This window comes from Pseudorasbora parva, chromosome 11, assembly GCF_024679245.1.
Source record: "Pseudorasbora parva isolate DD20220531a chromosome 11, ASM2467924v1, whole genome shotgun sequence".
Taxonomy (NCBI): domain Eukaryota; kingdom Metazoa; phylum Chordata; class Actinopteri; order Cypriniformes; family Gobionidae; genus Pseudorasbora; species Pseudorasbora parva.
This window is the reverse complement of record NC_090182.1, coordinates 2,877,578-2,898,079: the sequence shown is the minus strand read 5'-3', so window position 1 is coordinate 2,898,079 and position 20,502 is coordinate 2,877,578. Positions and strand designations below refer to the sequence as shown.

The 20,502-nt window shown below is 43.7% G+C and overlaps 1 protein-coding gene across 1 annotated transcript; it reads left to right on the top strand.

The window, feature by feature from the left end:
• Positions 1–380: 380 nt before the first annotated feature.
• LOC137092157 (nuclear factor 7, brain-like) lies at positions 381–10,016 on the top strand. Its single transcript, XM_067456418.1, has 6 exons — positions 381–776; positions 2,050–2,145; positions 2,256–2,486; positions 2,597–2,619; positions 2,702–2,820; positions 9,128–10,016. The coding sequence occupies exons 1-6, from the start codon at positions 381–383 to the stop codon at positions 9,670–9,672; spliced, it is 1,410 nt and encodes a 469-aa protein (XP_067312519.1). The 3' UTR covers positions 9,673–10,016.
• Positions 10,017–20,502: the final 10,486 nt, after the last annotated feature.

The window sequence follows — 20,502 nt, the reverse complement described above, 5'->3', positions numbered from 1 at the left end:
ACACACACACACACACACACACACACACACACACACACACACACACACACACAGCCCTTAAACCTACCCATCACACACACACACGCACACACACAGCCCCTAAACCTACCCATCACAAGAAACATTCTACTTTATGTAACACCAGAAACTCCACCCTCTTACAAACCCTATCAGGAAGAGACTAGTCTTATTATTTCTTACTTTCGTTTTTACTGAAAGCTGAAACGAGTCAGAGCTGTGAAGAACAGAGGAGGACACTTTATATTAGGATTATTGTGTGTTTCTGAATTAGTTTTTTATTGTAATTAATAACTTTTCAAAGCAAAGATTAGAAAGTGAAAGTAAATTGTAGATTATTTGATCTTTTACAAGACGAGGAAATGGATTCAAAATCTGTTGAAAATCCTACTTGTCCTGTTTGCCTTGAAATCTTCAAGGTTCCTGTTTTTCTGTCCTGTAGTCACAGTATTTGTAAAGAGTGTCTGCAACAGTTCTGGAAAACTCAGGAAACTCAGGAGTGTCCCGTCTGCAGGAGAAGATCCTCAAAAGGCCATCCTCCAGTTAATCTAGAGTTAAAAAACTTGTGTGATTCATTGATAAAGGAGAGAAATGAGAGGCGTTCATCAGAGTCTGAGGAGATCTGCAGTTTACACAGTGAGAAACTCAAACTCTTCTGTCTGGAGGACAAACAGCCTGTGTGTGTCGTGTGCATAGACTCAGAGAAACATGCCAAACACACATTCAGACCCATCAGTGAAGTGGTTTCATCTTACAAGGTAAGACAAATGTCTCTCATTTCATGCTAAATACAGTGATAAACACACAGTAATATTTGCGTGTACAATAGACTAGTAGACTAGTAGATCCGCTCTCAGGAGCTCAGTGAACTCAAGCGTGGTACCAAGAAAGGTTGCCACCTGTGCAATAAGTCTATTCCTGACATTTCCTCACTACTAAATATTCCACGCTCAACTGTTAGTGGGATTATAACAAAGTGGAAGCGATTGAGAACAACAGCAGCTCAGCCACAAAGTGTTAGGCCACGAAAAAATCCCAGAGCGGGGTCAGCGCATGCTGAGGGTCACAGTGCGCAGAAGTCACCAACTTTCTGCAGAGTCAACAGCTCCAGACCTCCAAACTTCTGTGGCCTTCAGATGAGCTCAAGAACAGCGTAGAGAGCTTCATGGAATGGGTTTCCATGGCCGAGCAGCTCATCCAAGCCTTACATCACCAAGAGCAATGCAAAGTGTGGGATGCAGAGGAGTAAAGCAGCCGCCACTGGACTCTAGAGCAGTGAGACGTGTTCTCTGAGTGACCAATCACGCTTCAGTCTGACAATCCCATGGACGAGTCTGGGTTTGGCGGTCGCCAGGAGAACGCCAGGAGAAAACAAAGCGTCGCTCCATAAAGACATGGATGAGGAGTTTGGTGTGGAGGAACTTGACTGGCCTGCACAGAGTCCAGAGCTCAACCCGATAGAACAGCTTTGGGATAAATTAGAGCGGAGACTGAGAGCCAGGCCTTCTCGTCCAAAATCAGTGCCTGACCTCACAAATGAGCTTCTAGAAGAATGGGCAAAAATCCCCATAAACACACTCCTAAACCTTGAGGAAAGCCTTCCCAGAAGAGCTGAAGCTGTTAGAGCAGCAAAGGGTGGGCCGACTCCATATTAAACCCTAAGGCTTAACAATGGGGTGTCATTAAAGTTCATGTGCAAGTAAAGGCAGGCTTCCCACAAGTTTTGGCAATATAGTGTACTTTCACTTCCTGTATTGGCATTTGTACAACCACACATTTACAACTGCATAGATATAATAATTAAGAATTGCCCATTGCAAAAAAACACATTTGTTTGGTGAAAACATGATTTATTGATTTTCATCATTTGTAATTAAACATTATATGTCCTGCCATTTTCAGGCACAAATGCTTCTGAGATTAACACATTCAGCATAAAAATATTAATATAACAATAAAAACATCTAAACACACAATGTTTAAACCTTTTAAAGCTTCATCAGTTTCACATATTTTCATCTTAACCTGTAGGAGGAATTTAATACAGCGCTGACGTCCTTACAAAACAAGCTCAAACATGGAGAAGAAATTAAAGGAGAGTGTGATAAAACAATCCAACACATCGAGGTGAGGATGTGTAAAGAGTCAAACACTCAACATTCACACACAGTTTATTATTGACATTAGTGGAGTGTGTGTTCACAGAGCTGACTGAAGTGAATGTGATGTGATTTCAGTCTCAAGCTGAGCACACAGAGCGTCAGATTAAAGAAGAGTTTGAGAAGCTTCATCAGTTTCTCAGAGACGAAGAAGAAGCTACAATCACTGCACTGAGGGAGGAAGAGGAGCAGAAGAAGCAGAGGATGAAGGAGAAGCTGGAGGAGATGAACACACACATCTCAGCTCTTTCACACACAATCAGAGACATGGAGGAGACGATGAAAGCCAATGACGTCTCGTTTCTAAAGGTGACCAATCAATCTGGCTTCATTCTTTGAGCATAAAACAACTTGAGACTCACTGACAATGAGAGTGTTTGATAAGAGATTAACATGTTTTCAAACTCTATATTTTCCAGAACTTTAACGCCTCAATGGAAAGGTGAGTGAGCTGCTCGTATCTCTTCTCTCAGTGGATCTGAACTCAAATTCACTGCAGTTCTGACTCCTGAATGTTCCTCCAGAGTCCAGATCCCACAGCCGGATCCACGGATGAGTTCTGGAGCTTTGATTGATGTGTCCCGTTATCTGGGTAACCTGCGGTCCAGAGTCTGGAAGAAGATGCTGGAAACTGTCCAACACAGTGAGTCTCAGCAGATCTGACACCAGCGCAAAACATCCTTCAGATAGAAACACACACAGCATTAACATCTGATAGAAATATATTTAATAATCACTCTAGTTTCTGAGTGAATCTGAACTGTATTTCAGAAGATCATCAGATCATCAGATTTTATTTTGATGAATAAAATAATTAATTTTTGATGAATAAATATGCTGTCATTAAAATATGTTAATATAGAAATATATCTGAAAAATATAGAAACAAAATAATTTAAATAAGTAAAGATTCTGAAAGCATTGAAGGAGATCCCATAATAATTTAATATATATTTACAGTGGCAACAATAACGTCACGGTTACGTATGTAACCTTAGTTCCCTGAAGAGGGAACGAGATGCTGCGTCGAAACGCTGTGAGAACGCCTCTGCGTGATTGCGTCATGAAGCGCGTGTAGAATCAGTCCAATCGGAAGAAGGAATGTCATAGGCGGGTGACGTCATAGACCGGAAACTATAAAGCACCCGTGAACACAAACAGCTTTGGAAAAGCCTGAAGTAAGTGATCACGGGCATGCCGGGAGTATGGCAGGGTGACGCAGCATCTCGTTCCCCTTTAAGGGAACTAAGGTTACATACGTAACCGAGAAGTTCCCTATCAGGGAAATCGAGCTGCGTCGAAACATTTTGAGAATGCTTATACCCACATCGCCATAGGACCAAGTGCTCGTATGTGTGAAACCTCAGCACACACGACTACGACAACACCTGCGCCCCAACCGTAGATTCTACGCCAAGTTCGTAGAATCTGACAAAGGTAAGCAGCGAGGACCATTCTGCCGCATTACAAACGTCCTGGAGGGAAGCCCCCGACAACAGTGCTTTAGAAGCAGCCATACCCCTAGTAGAATGGGCCCGGACAGCCAAGGGAGACGGCTGTCCGGACGCCTCATAAGCAAGTGAGATGGCCTCGACCACCCACTTGCTCATTCTCTGCTTGGATACTGGAGCACCCCTCTTCAGAGCTCCAAAACAGACAAACAGCTGGTCAGCCTTTCTCCACAGGGCAGCTCTGTGGACATAGGCATCTAATGCCCTAACTGGGCAAAGCAGATTGAGTTTCTCTTGGTCTGACGTCACGAAGGGCAGAGGACAGAAGGCCTGAAGAGTGATAGGACCTCTAGGTCCTGTAGGGACCTTAGAGATGTAACCCGGTCTGGAATGAAGAAAAGCCTTCACCATCCCATTTGCAAATTCTAAGCATGAGGGCCCCACCGAGAGGGACTGAATGTCTCCAATTCTTTTAAGAGACGAAATGGCCAAACGAAAGATAGTTTTTAGTGTCAGTAACTTGTCCGACACCTCCTCTATAGGCTCGAAAGGGGCCACAGATAGGCCCTAAAGCACAATGGCCAGATCCCAGGCTGGGACCCTCGAATGCACTACCGGCCTCAGCCTCAAGGTACCACAAAGGAAAGGAGTAACTAACGGGTGTCTCCCCAAAGAAACCCCACGCAAAGGAGTGTGGAAAGCAGCTAAGGACGCCAAGTACACCTTTATTGTGGAGGGGGTCAACCCTGCCGAGAACCTTTCCTGCAGGAACTCCAGCACTGTACCAACCGGGCAGTTAACTGGGTCCAACTGGCGATCTCTGCACCACGTGGAGAACAATCTCCACTTTAGTGCGTATAATTTCCTCGTGGATGGAGCTCTGGAGTGAAGAATGGTCTCAACGACCTCAGCCGAGAGACCCGCCTCTACGAGCTGGGCCCCCTCAGAGGCCAAGCCCACAGTTTCCATAACTCCGGGTGGGGATGAAGGAACACCCCGCCCGCTTGAGAGAGAAGGTCCCTCCTGGTCGGAATCTCCATCAAAGAGCCTTCCAAGAGGGATATTAGGTCCGAAAACCAAACTCTGGTCGGCCAGTACGGAGCCACTAACAGCAGATGGACCCTGTCCCGGTGGACCCTCTCCAGAACTCCCGGAAGCAGAGCAATCGGGGGAAAAGCGTACAGGGGCAGCCTCGGCCACTCCTGTACCATGACATCCAGCGGGGCTGGATGCGACAGAGAGAACCACTGAGGGCAGTGAGAATTCTCTGCCGAAGCAAACAGATCTATCTCTGCTTTCCCATATTTCAACCACAGGAGTTCCACCACCTCGGGGTGGAGCCTCCATTCCCCGGGCCTCAGCCCCTGCCTCGACAGTATGTCTGCTTCCTGGTTCAGGACTCCCGGGATGTACACTGCCCTGATTGAACGCAGTTTCCCTTGGGCCCACAGGAGGATCTGACTTGCCAATTTGTACGAGGGGCGAGACTTCAGACCCCCCTGATGATTTATATAGGTGACCAGTTGTCTGACCTGACCAACACATGATGTCTCCTAAGGTCTGGCAGGAAGTGTTTCAAAGCAAGAAACACAGCCAGCATCTCCAGCCAATTTATGTGCCATAACAGCTGATATTCCTGCCATAGACCTTGGGACGAGCAAACACTCATGGTCACCCCCCCAACTCGTGAGAGATGCATCTGTCGTTAGCGTGACGCGACGAACAAGAGCTCCTAACACAGGTCCCTGGGACAGAAACCGAGGATCTCTCCACATGACCAGAGCACGAAGGCATCGATCGTGCAAAGCGGGTTCCCCCTAGGGAAAGCCCCCTGGATCTGAGGCACCACTGCAGTGGCCTCATATTCAGCAGGCAAAAAGGTATCACGTTGGACGCAGCTCCCATGAGGCCTAACAGTTTCTGAAACAGCTTTACAGTGACAAATCGGCCTAGCTTCGGTTCTTTCGTCGCCAATAAGATTGTTGTTATGCGTGCCGGCGATAATTGCGTCCGCATAATTATCGAATCCCATACTACGCCTAGAAAGGTGGTCCTCTGAGCCGGAGAAAGCACACTTTTCTTTGCGTTTAGCCTCAACCCCAACCTCGTCATATGTGCAAGGACAACATCTCAATGCTGAACTGCTCTGATTGAGCCAAAATCAACCAATCGTCGATTTAGTTGAGTATGCGGATGCCCTGCAGGCGCAAAGGCACCAGAGCTGCATCCACACACTTCCTGAAGGTGCGGGGTGACAGTCCTAGACTGAAGAGAAGTACTCGATATTGGTATGCCTCTCCCCTGAAGGCAAACCTCAGGAACTTCCTGTGATGTGGAAGGATGGATACATGGAAATAGGTGTCCTTGAGATCTATAGTGACAAACCAGTCCTCTGACCAGACCTGTGACACGATCTGTCTGAGTGTAAGCATCTTGAACTTGAGCTTCGCTACAGAACGATTTAACAGATGCAGATCTAAGATTGGGCGCAACCCTCAATCCTTCTTTGGTACAATGAAGTAACGGCTGTAAAACCCAGACTCCCTGCTCGGAGGAGGAACCCTCTCTATAGCCCCCTTTCGCAGAAGAGTCTCTACTTCTTGTTCCATAACCAGAGCCTGCTCCGGGCCCACCTCTGTGGGTAGGACACCACTGAAAGGAGGTGGCCGCCTTCTGAACTGAATCGCGTACCCCCTTTCTACTATCTGCAGGACCCAACGAGATATATTTGATAGACCTTTCCATTCGTCTAGAAAATCTACTAAGGGAACCAGCCTCTCGAGGCTGGCCTCTGGTGTAATTTGAACACCAAGTGCAGTGCCCTGAAGTGGCGATCCGGCAGGGAACACCTGACCTGACTGCTCATATGCCCTACGAGGAGGGGGCGGACCGCCCTCGGGTTGCCCGCGGAGACCGTCTGCGCCCCGACATTGCGGTGGAGTTGGCAGTGCGGCCCCCTGAGGGCACCGAAGGAGGGGAATGCCCTCATCGTCCTGACCCGTCTGGCATCAGGACTTCTTCGACGAGGCCTTCTTGGCGATAAGGACTGTCCTCAGATCAGCCCTACCCCTTGAAGGCCTCGCCTGCGAGCGCCGCCCCGCCTCCCAGTCTCTCTGAGGGGGAGCATGGGCCGTGAAGCTCTGCTTCTGTTGCGCCCGGTGTGAGGAGCTCGTACTCGGCTTTGGCTGCTGTGCTGCCGCAGTCCCTGGGACCTGAACGTGGAGAGGGAGAAACTGCTTGAGCGCTGCCGCCTGTTTCTTAGACTCCTGAAACCTCTCGGTGATCATCTGTACTGTGTCACCGAAGAGGCCAGCAGGAGATACCGGCGCATCAAGCAAGAAGCTTTTCTCCCTCTCCTTGATTTCAGTGGGGTTGAGCCACAAGTGTCTCTCCGTGGCCATCAGTGCTGCCATAGATCAGCCCACACATCTGGCCGTCTCCTTGGTGGCACGGAGAGCTAGATCAGCTGACTGCCTGTGCTCATTGATGACATCTCCCCCCACTTCATCTCTGCCATCCAGATCCCTCAGCAAGTCGGCCTGGTATGCCTGCATTATAGCCATAGTATGCAGACACGCCGCGGCCTGACTTTCAGCCTATACACCTTACCCACCAACGCCGACGTTGTCTTTAACGGCTTGGTGGGTAATGCCGGGGCTTTTAGGGACGATGCAGCTAAAGGCGAGAGATGGCTCACAAGCGTCTCTTCGACCTTAGGCATCGCCCCATAACCATATTGCTTCAGCCCTAGTATATTACTATACGTGGATGTTTGTGGGTTGAACACTATATGATGCCGGTTTTCTCCAAGACCTAGACACCTCGGCGTGAAGGTCTGGAAAAAACGGCAAGCCCCGATGTTGAGGCTCTGCCGCACGGGACGGTAAGAAGCACTCATCAAGTTTGCTTTTTCTATGATGAGGCTCCGATCTTTCAACTGGCCAGTCAATATTTAACCTGGCTACCGCCCTCGTGAGCACCTCAACTAGCTCCTCACCAGCGGGTGACTGAAGTGGCGATTCTACAGTCGCGATGCTCTCAACGTCCACCTCCTCAGAGCTGGATAGTTGGAGCACCGGTGCCCCGCCCGGGGAGGAAGAAACCGCAGGGCGGGCTTCCAAACCCCAAGAAGAGGCACTGGATCTCACAGGTGAGGGCTGAGATAAGGCTGGGCCCATCTCAAACCCCTCTCTGAGATCCATTTGTGAACCCCACGACTGAAGCCCCCGCTCTGCCTCGGCAACAGCGGGACCCGAGCCGCGGGGAACACGAGCTGAGGCACCCTCCTCGAAGAGTGCCCGGTGGGAGCGCAGCGTTCTTAGTGGAAGCCGCTCACAAGCAGCCCCCTCGAGAGCTGCCTGGGCATGCTGCACTCCCAAACAGACAACACACATAGAATGTGTATCCCCACCCATGATATAACGAGGGCAGGGATGAACACATCTAGTGAATTGCTGTTCACTCGCCATTTTTTCTTCCTTTTCTCTCTATGTTATAAAATATCTATATATTTAACAAAGGTGGAAAATTCTTGCTTAGTCTCACTACTAAGGACAGACAAAAACACCAAATAGACAAATTCACACAGATCACTTACTGAAGGCACAGAAGCTAGTTTCAGTTTGTGTTTGCGGGTGCTTTATAGTTTCCAGTTTATGACGTCACCCGACTATGACGTTCCGTCTTCCGGTTGGACTGATTCGACACGCGCTTCATGACGCAATCACGCAGAGGCGTTCACACAGCGTTTCAACGCAGCTCGAGTTCCCTGAGAGGGAACTTATATTTTATTATAATATGATGGTTTTTAAATATGATGGTTTCATTATAAATATGGTAATTATCTCTAAGGTGGACACCCAGCTTAATATATGAAAATTATCATCTGAATCTAACCGTCATGTCAACAAATGGAAAAGTCAGCAGCTGTTTATTATCATGTTAAATATGGTGCCTTTACCCCAAATACCATACTTTTACATATTCCACCATTATTGAAAAACTGTTGCTTTAATTACCTTGAACAAAACTGACAACATTAACAATAATAATAATATTAAATTATAATAATTATTGCACCTTGTATTTGCTACTTAAATCTACAACATTTTTAAAAACATCAAATATTAGATAATGAGTGCAGGATCAACTTTGCGCTGCTGCCTGAGATCGCCTCAAAGATCAGACAAATCTCCACGAGCATCTTGTTTTGGAGAGGCAAGTGCTGAGACAAGTTTTTGTGCCATCTAATGGTTTAGAGGAAAACCAAATCAAAGAGCCTTTAGCCCGTGGAGCCTTTAGCCCCGTTGTACCCAACATGTATTAGGATACAATAGTGTTTATTGAATATGATATTAAACATGAAGCCTCAATCCATTCTGACAGAAACTGAGAGACCAGTGTCATGATAGCAGGATTTATAGAAAGTCTTTATATGTGTTTTATATTTATATTTCTGATCATATTTCATCCTGTAATCTGATGTTCTTCTCTTTGCAGCTCCGTTGACTCTTGATCCAAACACAGCAAATCCTCGTCTCACACTCTCGTCTGATCTGACCAGTGTGTCGCTCAGTGATGGAGATAAAACACTTCCTGATAATCCAGAGAGGTTTGACAGGTCTCTGTGTGTCCTGGGATCTGAGGGCTTTAACTCAGGAACACACTGCTGGGATGTGGAGGTCGGTGACAGTACAGGCTGGAGTCTTGGAATAACCACAGCATCAAGCCAAAGGAAGGGAGAGGATTTCTTCAAGTCTAATGTCTGGCGTGTGTGGTACTGGAACAGCAAATACGGCTCTCAATCCCCAGATCAACCTGAAACTGTCTTTCCTGTTAAAGTGAAGCTTCAGCGTGTGAGAGTTCAGCTGGACTATGACAGAGGAACAGTGTCATTCTCTGATCCTGTAACTAACACACATTTACTCACAGTCAGGACGTCCTTCACTGAGACTGTCTTTCCATTCTTATATAATCTCTGCAGAACTTCCCCTCTGAGGATCTTACCAGTTAAACTGATTATTACAGCAGAAAATCCCAGTTAAATCTGATTCTGCTTCCAGATCAATGGGTTATTAATGTGATGTGACATGTTCACTGTCACACAAGATAAAAATGAATATAATTAGTATTGTCATCATTTAAAATGCAGTAAATCGTTAAAAATTTATTTGTCTTACATGGACCTGTTGTTATAAAAACTGCTTTGTCTTTTGATTCTTTACATTTTTGAGCCCAATCTCAGAATTGTCCTGTGGTGTGACCATCTCAAGCATGGGTCAGTAAACTACAACTTTCATAAAATAAAAAAGAAAAGCATAAAAATAATTTGGGGCAATTTTATTTTGGCTTGGATTTTAATTTCTTGGAAATATGAACTGAATTTAGAAATGCTTGGCTGTGTTTAATAAACTAAATGTATTTTTGAAATGAAGACGGCGTTTGGAGTGGAGTGTGTGTTAAATAATCACTGTTCCCTGAATCAACGACTTAATACAAGAGGCCAACCTAAGAGTTCACTGTAAAAAAATCCCCATAACATTTACGGTAAAAAAAATTGGCAGCTGTGGTCGCCAGAACTTCACTGTAAAAAATACGGTAGCAACATTTTAGGTTTTACAGATTTAAGCTAAATTTACAGTAAATACCTGTATTTCATTAACTGAAATAATGTTGAATTACCAACCTTGTTACTCCCCTCAAGGTTTAATAAAGGCTCAAGTCGTTCCTGGGTTTTAACGGGCATTTATTCGTTGACAAATCTTCAAACATGTCTTTACATGCTCTCGTATGGCCACATTTCCGCATTGCCGTCAGAACTGGTATAAATAAACAACAACACAGAAACGTAAATTAACCTTACATTCTTGACATACTTACAGACAATACTAAACAAAATCATCTATAAAAGTAAGAATAAAAGATAAATGTATGCAATGTAAAGTATCGCAATCAGCTTGTTACAAACACAGTCACATAACACAAATAAATGACAAGTATGGAGAAATATACCTTATTGGCCGCATGAACTCGAGAGGGTAAACTTAAAGTGTGCTTCTTCTTGACGCTTTACTGACAAACTTGTATATAACTTTATAATCTTCTGATGATATTCAGACAGCAGGCTCACAAACCGCAGCATATCTCTCTTATCATAGCGAGCACCCCCATACAGCATCCACATAGCAACACATTATAATTTCAACTAATGAACTATGTGTATGCAATTACTGTAAGTTTAAGTTATGTTAGTCAGCTTCAAGTAATGTGACTGTCTTGTGGATAGGTCTCTCCAGATAGACTGGTTTGCTGAGTCTCTTTCCTTGGTCGTTTAATGCTGAGTCGCTGATCAATAACCTAACTTTCCGCACACATCCATCTTCAGCGGGATGAACACAGTGGTGACCTTAGCCAGCTTCCATTCATTTCTGGGTGCAGTGTCGTCTTGTACAATTACTATATCATTGACCTTTGCATTTCTCTTTTTCTTGTGCCATTTCTGTCTTTGTTGTAAACTCAACAGGTATTCCTTTTTCCATCTGTGCCAAAATTCATTGACAAGGTATTGGACTCTACGCCATCTCTTGCGGAGGTAGAGGTCTTCCTTAACGAAATCTCCCAGTGGAGGCAAGATTATTGAGGATTTCATTGTCAGAAGTAAGTTGGGCGTAAGAGGTTGAGGGCCTGTTGGGTCACTGAGTAAGTGTGCTGTCATAGGTCGGCTGTTTATGATTGCCATCACTTCATAAAGGTAGGTCGGTAAGGATGAACTGTCAAGTGTTCGGGATGACAGAGTGAATTGAGAAATGCATCAGTTGAGAGATTGTCAAGTAACTCTATGTGCACTGCACGAGAGCAAAAGAAGGTGAACAATAGTCCATAACATTTCAGCTCTTTTCGACCTTCTTTGTTGTAAAATGGACCAAAACAATCCATCCCACAATACGTGAAGGGAGGAGTTGTCTCCATTCTCTCATGTGGCAGGTCTGCCATTTTTTGTTCCTCAGTGTGACGTCTAAACCTTCTGCACTTGATGCAGTGGTAGATGACTGATGACACAAATTGACTACATCAAAGGATCCAGATGCCATTTGATCTCAACTCGTTTATGGTCATGCCACGTCCCTGATGCTGCACTTGTCTGTGATAGTGATCAATCAATATCCATGTTATGTGGTTGTTTTTTGGTAGGATGACTGGGTGTTTGATGTGTAGATGCATGGAAGCATGCTCTAATCGACCTCCAACTCTAAGGATGCCCCTGTGGTCTAAGTAGGGATTGAGTCGGTACAGCCTATTTTTTTTGTCTTTGGTCACCTCTCTCTGTGACTTAAGATCATTGATCTCTTTGGAGAAGATTTCCCTTTGTACAATGAGCATGATGATAAGCTCCGCATCCTGTCTTTCCTTGAGACTTGTGGCTTCATTGGTTCTCTGTGTTGTACCTTTGAACTCCTTGAGAAATCTTTGGAGTCTGGAGACTGCTTTCACTAATCTTGTCTAGCTAGAAAACTTAAAGAAGCGATTAGTGATTGAATCTGTTGTGGTTTAGGTCTGGTGCACAATGACCCTGCGCACCTCTGGATCTTTGGCATCAAGTTCTCTCACCTTAACCTCACCGCTTGGAAGCTCTTCCTGCCAGAGAAACTCTGGACCACTAAACCAATTGGAAGCAATGAGCTCTTTTGCCTTAAGCCCTCGTGACGCATGGTCAGCGGGATTATCTTCTGTCATCACGTATTTCTACTGGGTTGGTTTTGTACTTTCCTCGATGCGCTGTATGCGATTAGCTACGAAGATATGAAACCGTTTTGCGTCATTGCTGATGTATCCTAACACAACGTTTGAATCTGTCCAGAAGAATTCTTGGGCATCTTCAAGCTCCAATTCTCCTCTGAGCATGTCACTTGTCTGTACTGCTACAACTGCTGCGGACAGCTCAAGTCTTGGTACCGTGGTTACCTTTGTGGGGGATACTCTGGCCTTAGCCATGACAAGAATGCAGTGTACCTGTCCTATTGTGCTGGTTGCTCTTAGATAGGTACATTCTCCATACCCTGTGACACTTGGGTCTGAGAAATGGTGGATTTCATACTTGTAAACTGTCTTGAAATCTACTGGTAGGTAGTATCTTTCAATCTTGACATTGGTCAAGTTCTGTAAATCCAACAACCAGGACTCCCACCATGGCCTTAGCTTATTTGACAGTGGCTCATCCCAGCCAAACTTCTCACGACACATCTGTTGAAGTATTTGTTTCCCGAGTAGGACGAAAGGCGCCACAAAGCCAAGTGGATCAAAGATAGAGGCTACTGTGGACAAAACTCCTCTTCTGGAGAGAGGGCGCTCATTCACGACTACTCGAAACTGAAAGTGATCAGAGGTGACACACCATTTGACGCCTAAAGCTCTCTCAATCTGTTGTTCACCAAGCGCTAAGTCTTGTTTCATTACGGTGTCTGCACAGTCTTCCTTTGGGAGGGATGCTAATACTTGTTGGCTATTTGAGATTAACTTATGTAGTCGCAAATTGCCTGTATTGCAGAGCTGCCTTACTTCATTTACCAACTGGATAGCCTCTTCTTCTGAGTGGACACTTATTAGGCCATCATCCACATAAAAGTTTCTCTCAATGAAACGAATTGTGGCATTACTGAAATGACCTTGCCCTTGAGCTGCGATGTATTTGAGGCCGTAGTTTGCGCACCTGGGTGATGAAGTGGCTCCAAACAGATGGACACGCATACAGTAGACGGAGGGGTTGGAGTAGAAGTCCCCATTGTCCCACCACAGAAAGCGGAAGTAGTCTTGTTCTTCTGGCTTGACATGGAATTGATGAAACATGCGTTCTATGTCACACATCACCGCTACTTGACCCTTACGAAACTGGCATTGAACACCTACCAAGGTATTGGTCAACTCTTGTCCAGTGAGTAGAAAGTCATTTAATGACACACCTTTATACTTTGCAGAGCAGTCAAACACGACTCTTATTTTTCCAGGTTTCTGGGGGTGGTAGACTCCATGGTGAGGGATGTACCAGGAGGGGCTTTTGTCCAGTTCGTCCGGTGGAACTTTTTCCGCATCTCCACGTGTTATTGTTTCATTCATGAATATTGTGTAGTCTTTGTAGTATTGTGTGTCTTTCTCAAATCTTTTCTTTAGACATTTGAGTCTGTGTTCGGCACAGATTTTATTGTCTGGCAGATTTGCTTTGTCCTTCTTAAAGGGCAAAGGCAACTCACAGTGACGATTCGCTTTCATTTTTACTCCTTCCTCCATTATGTGAATGAAACGCAGATCCTCTTGGGAGAAGTGAGAATCATCCAAGTGGAGTTCATTGAAATCGGATTCAAGTACTTTGATCACATCTAGTGGTGCGACTAGCTCTTTAACTTGTACAACAGACGTACATGACTTCATTTGTTAAGGGGTTTGGTGACTGCACAGAGGGTGTCACTTCTTTGACTATGACTCTGTGGCTGCTTCCAATAACATCTCCATAATCCACACAGGGATCAGTACCACTGACTATAGTCCAGCCAAGGTCTGTTCTTTGAGCGAATGGCTCATTGTCCTTTCCTGACACCCCTTCTCTGGGTAGCAGAGCTTGCGAACAGTTGCACCCTATAAGCAAGCCGACATCACACTCTATCATGGGAGCGATCTCTTCAGCAAGGTTCTCTATACGTGAGGCCATGCTCTTGCGGTCTTTGGTGTGGAAATATGACTTAGATTAGCATGGATAAAGTCTCTTGTGTATGTCGCTGGCAGAGGGATTCTCTTTGATGTGTAGAAGCCTCTGACTTGTAGCCCAAATAGTTTTTGACTTGAAATGACTGCATTCCTGGATGACAGTGTGGAAAGTTTCAACTGCACTTGTATCTTTTCTGTGACTAGAGCATCTGCCTTTTCTTGAAGATCAAATGTGGTGTCGCTCTGACTGTCGAGAAGTGCATAGATAAGAACCTCGTGTTCTGGATCGCTTGTTGTAGACAACCAAACGGGAATTATTGTGGATGTGAGATCACTGTAAGTGTTTTGTTAAACATGGTTGGCTATTGCCTCGTTTGGTGTTTCTGTACTTGGTTGTTTGGTTTCCCTTGTGCTCTGTTTTTCCCTGCTAGAATCCTTTGTCCCTTTGACTTCCTTGTCACACTCCTGATGTAAGCATGTTGGATACTTTCCTTTGCATGTTTTACAAACACTTCTCCTTTCACATTTCTTTGATTGGTGACCAGGGCTGAGACATCCAAAACACAAACTTGACTCGGTCAGTAATTGTCTTGTCCATGAACTTTCGGCACACATGAATTCCATGGTTTGGTCTTTCACAGAAGATACACTTCTTAGAGTCTGGTTTCTCTACCGAACTGCTTGCTAGCACCTTTGTGTCAACACCTTGGGTCTTTGGGAACTTTGGTTTTTCCGAGACACTTGCCTTTAGTGCATGAAGCGATGTTACTGGATTGCATGCTATCTTGGCCTCTCTTGTCATGAATTCGACAAAGTTTCTGAATGTTGGAAATGACCCGCTTTCCTCTTGTATCTCAATTACTTTTCTGTTCCAGCTTGTCATTAGCCAATCAGGAAGCTTGCTAAGCATTTTCTGGTTTTCGCTGCAGTCGTTGAGAACTTCAAGATTCTTAATCTGGAAGATTGCTGTTTCACAGCCTCTGAGAAAATCTGAGAATTCTCATAGTTCAGCACTGTCCTTCGGTCCTATTCTTGGCCATGATGTGAGCTTATCCCTGAAGGCTTTAGCGATTACAAATGAACTTCTATACCTTTCCTCCAGAATGTTCCATGGTGCAAGATACGCTGTGTCCGTTCCCAACAGAAAATAGCTGTCAATTGCTTTTCTTGCTGGCCCACCCTGGGATGTTCTTTCTGTCTATCAGGGTTTGAAAAGACATTTTCCAATCCTTGTATTTTAGTGGGTCTCCAATGAAGACTGAAGGTTCTGGTACTGGTAAATGGCTTATGTTGATTGACTCCGCTAACGCTCTGGCTAATGCAACAGTGCTATCTTCTTGTGTAACATTGGTTGCATGCTGCCGGCTTGTGGCTTCTTGTGGCACAGTGCGTTGTTGCGGGTTATCAGTGGGTTGTGCTAGGTGAAGTTCAGGCAAACTAACCAGATAAGGTGCAGTTTCTTTACACTTGGACTTACTGTGTATAAGGTCTGATATTTTTTCATCTAAAATTGATTCTTGTTTGTAGACTTCCAGATGTGCTTTGGAAGATTTCATTTTCTTGACAGTCTCTAAGCGTTCTATCTGCCTTCGCTTTTCTTCTAATGTCTTTTGTTTTTCAGCATTTTCTGCTTCTTGTTGTGCTAGTCTTTTTCTGTTTTCAGCTTCAAGATTTCCAAGTTCCCTTTGCTCAGGCTCCATTTCTTGCATCACTTTCAAGGTGGCTTCAGTTGCAGCCAGTTCTGCTGCTGCTTCTTGTTTCTTCAAAGATGATCTGCTCGAATGACTTGAACTTGTGATTCCAGTACCCGTACATTTGGAACTGTGAGATGCTGATTGGAACACCGATCCAGCCTCACTCCAGTGAGTTGACCTTTTAGCTGGGTATTTACCACTTTCCTCTTCTTTAAGAATCTCAGCTGCATATTCTATTATCCTCACAGAAACAGCATGACATATGTCTACTTGACACTGCGCAACTCGTGATAGGTTTGCTTTACTTCTCCTGAAGCATTTTGGACCCTTACGATGTGATCCTGTAAGCTTGCAGTGCTAGGTGCATCAAGTGCTTTCTTAGCTTGTTTGGCAATATCTTTCCATTTGTCATAATTGGTCTTAAAGCGGCACTGCAGCTTATTCACTCTTTCTTCGTGTAGAGCTTGGCCCTTTTCAGTAAGCTTTCTGGTTCTTTGACTTTTTCTAAAAGCCTCTTCTTCAGCTACTTTACTTGTATTTGCCTCTTGCTGTGGGCTTATGTCTACAGTTTCTTCATCAGGATTTGCTTGCTCCTGCAACTTCAAAGCCTCGCTTGCTTGAACTTCAGGCTCAGCCATTTTACTACTTGAGGTTGACTTAAGGTCAGATGACGTGTGAGTTTGTAAAATTACACAAAATACTACTACTACTACTACTACTACTACTACTCCATTAGGATTAACTTTAAAAATGTGTATGAACAATTTAATGCAAATTATAAGATAGAAATGACATTCGATGTTAAAAGTAATATAACTTGCCCTTTAAAGTGCCTCAGTACACTCTTAACTTAGAAAACTCTTAGAATAAACTCACTATTAGTATAATCACCTTACAACAAAATAAACATACACTTTAACCCCCTTTTAGCACTTTAGAGTCCCTTTAAAGTTAGCAGAATTAAACTACTTCTTAAACATTTAACTTGTTTAAATGTGTTACTTATTTATAGTGTGACCCACGTCACTGCTGGACTCCAGCTGCCACTTGTCGGGTTTTCCGTGCATGCAGTCTGTGTTGTCTTTGATGTTTGCGAGCGTAGTTGCATTAACGAGCTGATGCATTAACGAGCTGATCGTTACTGGCTCCGTTGCAACCGGAACGAAGCAGGCTGAGTTCTGACTGTTACTCCCCTCAAGGTTTAATAAAGGCTCAAGTCGTTCCTGGGTTTTAATGGGCATTTATTCGTTGACAAATCTTCAAACATGTCTTTACATGCTCTCGTATTGCCACATTTCCGCATTGCCGTCAGAACTGGTATAAATAAACAAAAACACAGAAACGTAAATTAACCTTAAATTCTTGACATACTTACAGACAATACTAAACGAAATCATATATAAAAGTAAAAATAAAAGATAAATGTATGCAATGTAAAGTATCGCAATCAGCATGTTACAAACACAGTCACATAACACAAATAAATGACAAGTATGGAGAAATATACCTTATTGGCCGCATGAACTCGAGAGGGTAGACTTAAAGTGTGCTTCTTCTTGACGCTTTACTGACAAACTTGTCATAATCTTCTGATGACTTTTTCAGGCGAGAATGTAGTTGTTTAAAGCTTAAATCTGTGGTTTATTTATAAAGAGAGCGCCTTTTTGGAAATTTGGTCTGGCTTTTTGGAGTTGTGAGATCCATTCGGTCAGCGGGTGCTCAGCGCTCGTTAACCCGCCGAGAGCAGCCTTTTCTCGGCTAGACTTTCTGACGTCTGCCGCTGGCTCTGATGTCTCTGTGGTGGTTAAACATGAGATATACATTTGTCTTGTGTAGATCTAACAGCCGATCTTTGGTCTCATTAATCTATAATTTGTTTCCTGACAGATCGTTTTGGCTGATGGCAGAGTGAAGTTTTTTTTTTTTTTGGCTATTACCGTTGTAGATAGCACTTGATTGGATTGTTCACTTTATTTCTTGTAGGCTATAGCTTCTTATAACTTTTACATAGGCTACTCTTATATCATTGATCCCACATAAACTGTCATTTAACAAAAAGAGACTGGGGTGTGTTTTACGTCATATTTCATTTTATTAGATGAAAATCATATATGCACACTTGTCTGAAACACTTATTATTATTTAATGTAAACGAAAAGAGGCAGGGTTTTTTATATTTCGTTTTGTTAGATACATGCAGTGAAGATAATACATTGCTGCACTACATTTGCGTGGCTATAATAGGCCTACGTTTCTTTTCTTTTTTAATGAAAAATAAAAGAGGTAGAGTGGTGTTTTATCATATATTTTGTTTTATTGTAGCCTAAAATACATAGGCCTACACTTTCAGTGATACTATGAAGAACGCTGCTGTTATCAGATCAGCATGACTTGACTTGTGTCCTGCCGTTCTCCAGTCGAACATGGCAAGTCTGAATTACACGGACGCAAGTCAGAAGTTTGCGTAGCCTACTTGGTATTGAGAAACGTATATTCTAGGATACAATAAAACAAAATATGTCAACAAAAAAAGAGCTGCCTCTTCTTTTCATAAAAAAAAACAACGCAATCATTTTAGGCTAAAATAAAACGAAATCATGTCATAAAACGCCACTCTTCCTTTTTTCCACAAAAATAAATAAATAAATAAATGAATATTTTAGGCTACAATAAAACGAAACGTGTCAAAACGCTCTGTCTCTTTTCTCCATAAAAAAACGTAAACGTATTATAGCACACAAATGTGGTTCAGGCAACTCTTGATTATGCATGTATATTTATAACAAAACAAAATATTAAACACAACCCTGCCTCTTTTCTCATGTATCTGATATCTGATGTTTAATCACATCAGAGCCAGCGGCAGAGGTCAGAAGGCCTAGCCGAGAAAAGGCTGCTCTCTAAAATAGCAAAATATGCGCTCTCTTTTTAAATAAACTACATATTTAGTCATTAAACAAGTACATTCTCGCCTGAAAAAGTTTAAACTAAAAAATTTTGACACATTAACAGTATTTTTAAATCACGCGGGGTTTCTCATCCGGGATGTCTCCTCTCGATGCGTCCTCGATAAAAGGGGCGGATCAAGGACACATCCAGGGATTTAAACATAGCCTGCTTGGCTAGATGTGAACTTTGAAATGGAACAGTACTTGGGCAGCAACTGATGATGTTTTACAAGTCCACGAGAACACAAGTACAGACAAGTACGCATACTGAGAAACGGCCTCCCTCTCTTATCATAGCGAGCACCCCCATACAGAGTCCACATAGCAACACATTATAATTTCCATACGAAACAAAAAAATAAGTTCCCCTTCTTTTCTCACAGAGTTTTTAAACAGAACGAAATAAACATGAAATTATTATTCATTGGCCATGAGACATTATTTGTTTCAAACATATGATTTTTAACCTCATATATATTTATTTATATTTTAACTGTGAACCATGTTGAAAATGAAATGTATGAGTTACATTTGACAGCAGCTACAAACCTATTGAAATGCTAATATCTGTGATGTACCTTTGATATACACTGACAACCAAGCACAGCTTCTGGAATTCAGCTTCTCGCTTCTTATTCATCTCGATCTGAGCAGAAGTAGCTCCTGCAGTTTCTATGGTGGAAATGAGTTAATTCGATTTCTAGGCTTCCCTCCGCATAGCAGCAGCGCCGCGTCAGACAAGCTTCTAGTGTGCAGAGACAGAGAAAACACCACACAGACGCCCTGTGGTTGACCCGCAACAGAAACGCCACGCGCATCCGCGGCATGACAGTGAAAACAGTTACATGTGGAGTGCATTACGGGCGTCAATATTCCGTTTAAAACCGGAATAGTCCTGGGATGAAACTGCTCACTTAGAGGATGGATATCATCGGTCACATCAGCGCGATAAGACATTGAACATTTTAAATTTAAAACAGCTTATTATCTAGGTAGCCAATGTGCCCGATGCTTTCACTTGATGCAAACATTTGTTTTTGTGATTAGAATACATAAAGTATTACTAAAACATCTGTCCTGTGTGAAGAAATTTGTTTATGTAGCCGTGACAACAAAACACGTGCATGTGCGCCTGTGTTAAGAGCGCTTGTTCCGTGCGCGCCGCGCGCCAACCCGCAAGCCTTGTACTTCTGAAAGTCTGAGGAGCCACTCGTGTTGCTACCATATATATACCTAATAAATAATATACTTATATTAATTACATAATATACTTTATTATGCATATCTATAGTTGCTACTACTCTTTATCTACTACGCCATCTTTATTTTGAGTCACCACAATGTTGTGGTGACAATAAATGGGTTATGCCCGTACACCTGATCTTCTGTGTTAAACGTCTCTCACCGGACGCTCTGTAGTGGGTCTATTATCAACCAGCGAATTCACATCAGGAGAGCTTCTAAAAGCCATCCTTTTTACACTTATTCTCTGTGGCATGTTTCTCCTTCTCCACTTTAGCTGAGGTGAGCTCCAGGT

Excerpts from the sequence above, each read along its gene's own strand:
- LOC137092157 (XM_067456418.1), top strand. The coding sequence starts at position 381 with ATGGATTCAAAATCTGTTGAAAATCCTACTTGTCCTGTTTGCCTTGAA. Across the intron at positions 2,146-2,255 it reads AAACAATCCAACACATCGAG|TCTCAAGCTGAGCACACAGA; the intron begins GTGAGGATGTGT and ends ATGTGATTTCAG. Across the intron at positions 2,821-9,127 it reads GCTGGAAACTGTCCAACACA|CTCCGTTGACTCTTGATCCA; the intron begins GTGAGTCTCAGC and ends TTCTCTTTGCAG.